Source organism: Protobothrops mucrosquamatus, unplaced genomic scaffold (assembly GCF_001527695.2).
Source record: "Protobothrops mucrosquamatus isolate PMUCROS unplaced genomic scaffold, P.Mucros_1.0 scaffold827, whole genome shotgun sequence".
Classification (NCBI taxonomy): Eukaryota; Metazoa; Chordata; class Lepidosauria; order Squamata; family Viperidae; genus Protobothrops; species Protobothrops mucrosquamatus.
This window is the reverse complement of record NW_015387087.1, coordinates 840835-847950: the sequence shown is the minus strand read 5'-3', so window position 1 is coordinate 847950 and position 7116 is coordinate 840835. Positions and strand designations below refer to the sequence as shown.

Here is a 7116-nt window from a genome sequence, read left to right as displayed (position 1 = left end):
TGTGTGTGTGTGTGTGTGTGTGTGTGTGTGTGTTCTCCAATCACACATGCCTTTGTGATTCTATGCAAACCTTGCAAGCCTCCCTTCTCCTTTGCCTTTACGATCAATTTTCTTTATCAAAGCTGACCTTTTGACAGAATTTTTTTTTCTTACAACTTTGGAATATTCATAAACAGTTCGCATCATCTGTCAACTCAAGCAGTGAACTTGCATTCAGTTGCAAGATAACACATAATTCCCGGAGAACAACCTTATGCCTAAGGATATCTAATCATGCAGTAGGACTGTATTACTATTTTCCTTTACACCTTTCCTATTACCTACTCCTCTTGGTATCTTATGACTGTTACTGTGTTGGTTGTATCTTATGATTTATGATTTATCACTTTGTTGCTTGGAAGCCTACTGAGAGCTCATGCACAGGAGACAAATTCCTTGTGTGTCCAATCACACTTGGCCAATAAAAAATATTCTACAGTATTTCTACTCCACTCCATTCCATTCTATATTCATATTCTGATCTGTTTTGTTCTATTCTGTTCTATTCTCTATTCTATTCCCATTTCCCTATTCTACCCTACTCCTACTCTACTCTACTCTACTCTACTCTACTCTACTCTACTCTACTCTACTCTACTCTACTCTACTCTACTCTACTCTACTCTACTCTATTCTGTATTCCTATTCCATTCCATTTCTTGTTCAGTGATATGAAGCCAATAAATCCTGACCATTTGTGATTTTCCTTCCTTCTTTTCATTGTTTCCAGTGGTTTCCAGTGTTGGAGAATTTCTCGGACGGCGTAAATGTATGGGGTTTTGTGTCACATACCAATGATCCAACCGCAGATGAAATTTCCTTTCCAATCACTCTTCATATTGGAGATTATAACATGGATGGTTTTCCGGACGCCCTCGCTATACTGAGAAACACATCAGGAAGGTATTGCCAGTAAATGGGACCTGGAGTGCTTAATGTTTGTTCCTTGCCATAGTTGTGCACGCATCTCTCTTCACCTTAAAATATTATCATCTTTTATAGCAACCTCAACGTTCCCTGTGTTTGTGGGACTGCACTTCCATAATTGCCCGTCCTGCAATCGGCTCTAACGCCAGTTTGAGAATGCTGCCTTGTAGAATTAAGTTCTCTCCTTCTAAACATAGGGCTTGAACAGTTTTAGAATGGGTCTCTTTTTATGCTCTAGGTGGCCTATTTTTCTGCTGCTAAGTAGCATTTTAGAATTGGGGCTTAGAGAAGTGCATTACGTGTTCCCTGTTTTCTGCTCGTGTGTTGACATTGTGTAGAAATGCAGATAAATTTCCCTCTTATTTTTCCAACATGCACCGGTTGCATTTAGAGAGGTAATTCCTGTGATGGTTTGAAGGACTGCAGACATGCCATGCCCTCATCTGTTTTCCTCCATGCCTCTTTTTTTGAATATATGCCAGTTCCTCCCTTCACTGGTGAAACTGGAGATTTTCAAATGTTAAATATTAAAGATGCAGCTCTGGGACAAAAGTCAATAAGGCTAACAGGATTCCTGTTCTGGGGGAGTGTTGCCAGTTCTTTTCTTGCCTGGGGCAGTTCCTCTCTCCTTGAGCAAAAATTGACCCATTTCATTGTAATAGGATGCACTATAGATGCATTTCTGGTAGTTGACATAGTATTGCTGTCACTCATTAGCTTTCTTTTATCAAAATGCCAGCAACGCCATGAACAAGTTAGCTTTTCTTTTGGACAAACATCTGGAGATGTTCAGCCATAAGTAGCAACACTTTAGAGCAGGGGTCCCCAACTCCCAGGCTGCGGCCCACTACCGGGATGTGGCCTGCTCAGAATCGGGCCACACAAGCGGCTGACTGGCGCACACATGCGCGCACACAACTCGACTTGCACAAGTGGTGGGCCAGGGCACATGTGTCCAGCTTAGTTTGCATGGGCTGGCAGACTAGTTAATTTAGAATTTACAGGACAGATACCAAAGCAGGATGACACTAAAGGAGGAGGCATCGAGACTGAAATAAACTGGGTTATGTTTATGAACATCGTCCCCGTTAATCACTTATAGTTTCTTTTCAGTCAGTCTCAGTGAGTCTGGAGTTGTGTTCCCTGAGATTATGCTCACAAAGAGATTGCTGTCATTGGGCAATTTTATAGCCCTTCAACTTCTATTTCCCCCCAAATGTTGCTACTTAAGGCAAAAAGTTTGCCATTTCACAACTTGAACAAGTAAATAGGAAGAACTGGGCAGTCTGTCTTCCAGATGTTAATTTAAAAATGCAGGTACCATTATTCGTTCTATAAAGTAGCCTATTGCATAGCAGTAGAATTGTTCAATGCTGTAATTCATCCATAGGCATCTGGTGTAAGGTCGAATGCTGTCACGTGGATCATACCTTTAATTCTATCAATTACAGTGAATAATGTAATCTGCATTAAAGCAATTGATGCAAATGACTCGTTCGTGTCATTTGTGCAAAGATGTGACGACACACGTGACATTACTTGCTCACCCATGAGACAGTTACACAATGGGTCAGTAACACGAATCAATATTTCAAAATTACTCCCACACTTAGCATCTGGACAGAGTAATACAGTAGTATGTCACTAATTTCCAAATTGCTGTGTATTTCTTTTCCTTTTGTAACACTATTCTGTTTCGCTACATCAGTTTTGAGTTAGTTGTATGGGAAGGGGGACAGAAGAATTTAAAAGCAGCTTACTTATTGGCACCCAGAATTTGGAAAACTGTGTAATATTCTTGCTGTGATTTTATTCCGTGGAGATTAGTTAAAATATTTTATAAACTTAGTGCATCTGCAGAAATATGACTCCAAAACATGATTTGTTACACGGTAGGTTTTGATCATTTATACATTCGCATGTCGTTTGTACTGTGGGTTTTTTTTAATGGTTATCTTTAACATTTTTAAAGCAGTGTTTAGATTAATGATTATAATTAAAGTCATTTTTATTAGCTTGCTTTTGATGGCTTGCTGAAGTTAAAAAAAAAAGTCTGTCTATTTATCCCTTTAGCGCGTTCTTCTATCTTCTCCAAATTTATCCTCCATCCTTGCTGTCTGCTGATCCCTGTGTTACTTGCATATTCGTCCTACAAAACTCCACTTAATTGGACGCTCTGCATATAAAAAATGTTAATACTAATAAGAATATGCCATCAGCATTTTACCTTTGCATGTGTATAGTAATTCCGTAACATCGCATTTAAAAAGCTCTTTGAATTCAGCTTTCATTTCTAAAATGCTTTAGGTGACCATTAGTTCCAAATATTTAAAGGCAGACCCAAATACTTACAGGAGTGACAAGAGTGTCTTTTTCCATAAAAAAACAGAAATTTGAAGTATTTATCTTTAGACCTCCTGAACAAATCACAAAATTCCAGTCTTTTTCAATAAAAAGTATTGAAGCATTTAGCTTTAGCCCAGTGAGCTAAATTCCAGTGAGCTAGACTCTATATTGCTTTTTATGGCTGCTCAAAGCAATTCTTGTATGGTCCAGAGAACAACATTACAGGTAGTCCTTGACATGATAACAGCGTTCCAGTATCTCAGGGGCTACCACAAAGAAGAGGGAGTCAAGCTATTCTCCAAAGCACCTGAAGGCAGGACAAGAAGCAACGAATGGAAACTAATCAAGGAGAGAAGCAACCTAGAACTAAGGAGAAGTTGCCTGACAGTTAGAACAATTAAAAAGCAGAACAACCTGCCTCCAGAAGTTGTGGTTGCTCCAACACTGGAAGCTTTTAAGAAGAGACTGGACAGCCGTTTGTCTGAAATGGTATAAGGTTTCCTGCCTGAGCAGGGGGTTGGATTAGATAACCTCCAGTGTCCCTTCCAACATCAACATCATCATCATCATTATTATTATCGCGTAGAAAGTCCACATACGGTTTCCAGTCTCTTATAAAGCCGTCTAGTCCATTATCTCTAATCAAATCAGTTAATTCCACCATCTCTGCCAATACAGTCAATTTCAAAATCCATTCTTCAACAGTCGGCATCTTTTTTCCTTTCCAGTGCTTGGCGAGTCCAATCCTTGCAGCCGTTGCCATGTGAAGGAATAGAACCCCAAATTGTTTTTCAATTGGCCTGTCCATCAGTAACTACTTTAAATCGAGATGGCGATTTTCTGGTGGATGAATATGTAAGAGACTGAAAAGAAGGCCTGCTGCGAGAAGCTCAAATATTTATTTTTCTAGTTCTTTCCCGTGTTGGGGTTCCAGAAGAACTCACCTGTTGTTGATGATGTCTGTCTGAAAGAAAGAAAGCCCATTTCTTATAAAGTGTGGCTTAATGTTGCATGACTAAAAAAAAAAAAAGTCAAATTTTACAATCTGGAAATAACTAGTACAATGAAGGAGTCGATTTTATTCTGCTCTCTGTGCATGACAGCCGCCTACAGAGCATTCAGAATAAGAATGACATTTTCTTATATAATTCTAATTGGGAATACACTAACTGACTACACTCACTGTGCTCATTCTCCAACTGACATCGCTCCGCGCTGATTACAAATCACTTTAGTGACTTTCAGTGTTCTTTAATAAGCAGAGAGAAAGAGAATGTTTTTCCAATAAAATTTTATGAAATCAAACAGAAGAACGATTGAATGAAGCTGCTGGAAGCCTCAAGGCCACCTTACGTCTCTTGGTGATTAGATGGCCTTAGACAAAATAGTCCATTGATTTATAAAGAAAAAAAGCTCTAATTACAACTGGCTTATCAAATCAGCAAAGTTAATACTGCCATCTTTACTGTTTTAGTATTGCCAGACTAGCGGATATTCTTGAATATTATCAACACTTAATGAATTTTGAGGAAAGGATTATGCAAGTTAAGAAATGTGTCAGTGTTGCATGTCAGAAAGAGTGTGTAAATGTCTTGTAGCGGTATCAGTTCTGGGAAGAGGTGAGGTCCACCTGTTCATGGAAAAACTTCTTCTTCTTGTGCCATATCCGTTATCGGACGTTGGCGATCATGTTCACGATCCTGTTTTTATCAGCAGCCATACAAAAAAGTGCTGCTGAGTTTTGTCCAAACCAGTCCCTTAGATTTTGAAGCCACGATGTTCTTCTTCTGCCTGGACCTCATTTGCCTTCGATCTTTCCCTGGAGGATGAAATGGAGCATGCCGTATTTTTCTGGGTGTCGCATCACATGTCCGAAATATTCTAATTTTCGTTTTTTAAATTGTTTTGATGATTTCCCTTGGCTTTCCCAGACGGCTTATCGCCTCCTCATTTCTGATCTTGTCAACCCAGCTTATACGTAACGGCCGCCTGTAAATCCACATTTCAAATGCTTCTAGTCTCTTCAGGTGGCCTTCTGTCAGAGACCAACTCTCTACTCCATAGAGCAGGGTAGAAAAAATATAGCATCTGACAAGCCTGATTTTCAGTCTTAGGCTTATGTCGTGATTGCAGAAGACCTTTTTCATTCTGAAGAATGCTGTTCGGGCTTTCTCTATCCTAGTCTTTACTTCAGTGGTCATGTCCCAGCTTTCATGTAAATTAGAACCGAGGTGCGTGATCCTTTCAACTTTTTCTAGTGGTATTCCTTCTGAATTTATTGGTGGTAAATTAACGGGTTGTTTGCTGACGACCATGATCTTGGTTTTTGAGGTGTCACATTCTGTTTATATATCTGTGTATCCCAAAGTTACCAGTTATGCTTCTATTCCCCTTACTCTCGTCGCTGAGTCCTGCTCTTCACAACAGATTACTTTGCAGAGGTGTCGTCTACTGCGATCCTTATATTTGCTGCTTTGGTCTGTAAGCATGTAAGGCAACCCCTCGTACACCCAATCAAGTCTGCCTGCTCTAGAGACATCTCTAGAAAACACTTTTATTTGGTGATAGGAAGCAAGGAGAGGCATATAGAAGGAGAAAGAAACCAATTTCTGAATAGATGAAAACAAATCCCATTTTTGAATCTAAAGTTGTGGTTCTTGGCAACGGACAGTTAGCGCCATCCAGTGCTGCTCATTGCCCCTTGGTTAGGGCTTGTATCTTCTGTCTCTCTTCTGAAGGGGGACTGAGTTTATTTTGCTGGATTGACACTAAGCCTCTTTACACTAAGGATATGATAGAAAGTGGCTAAAGGCTGGTGTTGTTGCATGAATCCAGCATCGGCCATGACACATCCCTGGTGTTCCTTAGAGATTAATGTTCTCCAGAATGCGTTTCTCAAAATACAGGTCAGCCCGTGTCACCCATCTGTGGATTCCCAATTCTGAAGCACAAACGAAATGAATGTGGTCCTCCAGAGTGTAAAAATGTGTACGTTCATGCATTTTCTCCCTCAGTGTAACTCATTGCTTGTGATAAGTATGACATTAGGCATTGATGAGCCTCTTTTGTTTCTCAAACCTTTTCTTCTGAATTTTTGAATATGCATGACACTCATCTCTTTGCTTTCTATAACTCTGCAGCGTGACCTTCAGATACACGTGGTTACATATTCTGCCCTTGCATTTATAATATCAGCACTTCTTTGTTTAGAAAGCAAGTGCTGAAAGAGTTTGCTGATTACTGTAATCCAGAAAAACATACGTCCTTCACCCCAAATAAACTAAACATTCCGGTGCGTATAAGGGAGGAACCCCCCCCCAAAAGGGTTTTTTTCTTAATTCTATATGATTTCCAGATTCAGTTAAGGAACATTTATTAACGGGCCTTATACTTGCAGTGGAAGTTAAAAGCTTTCGAGAAAGCAAGGGATTTTTCAAGAAGGCAAATTGTTCTGACTTTTAAGTAGTAATTGTACACAGCTGCCTAATTGGAGATAATTTCAGCAAGATGTCAACCCTTGTTCCAACGTAGGAAGAGAAAAGAAAAGTAACAGGAATGGTACAGAATAAAAACACATTTCTTGGTGGGGTTAAGAAAACTGCTTCAAGAAACAGAGGTCCACGTTAAGCTCTGGGATTCAGTCCCAGGAAATGTGGTTGTGCCACAGCTTATTCCTTAAAATTGTTTGTTGTCCGCAGCCCAGATTCACCTTTGGTGAGATAGGCAGCTATATAAATTGGATGGATGGGTGGGTGGGTGGGTGGGATGGGATGGGATGGACGGACGGACGGACGGACGGACGGA

At 40.0% G+C, this 7116-nt stretch overlaps 1 protein-coding gene across 1 annotated transcript in view; it reads left to right on the top strand.

The window, feature by feature from the left end:
* Window positions 1-7116, top strand: part of ITFG1 (integrin alpha FG-GAP repeat containing 1) — a 92523-nt gene that overhangs the window by 40117 nt on the left and 45290 nt on the right. Inside the window, exon 10 of the mRNA XM_015818958.2 lies at window positions 770-942. Within this exon, the coding sequence (XP_015674444.1) occupies window positions 770-942 (173 nt within the window). The remainder of the gene's footprint in view (window positions 1-769; window positions 943-7116) is intronic.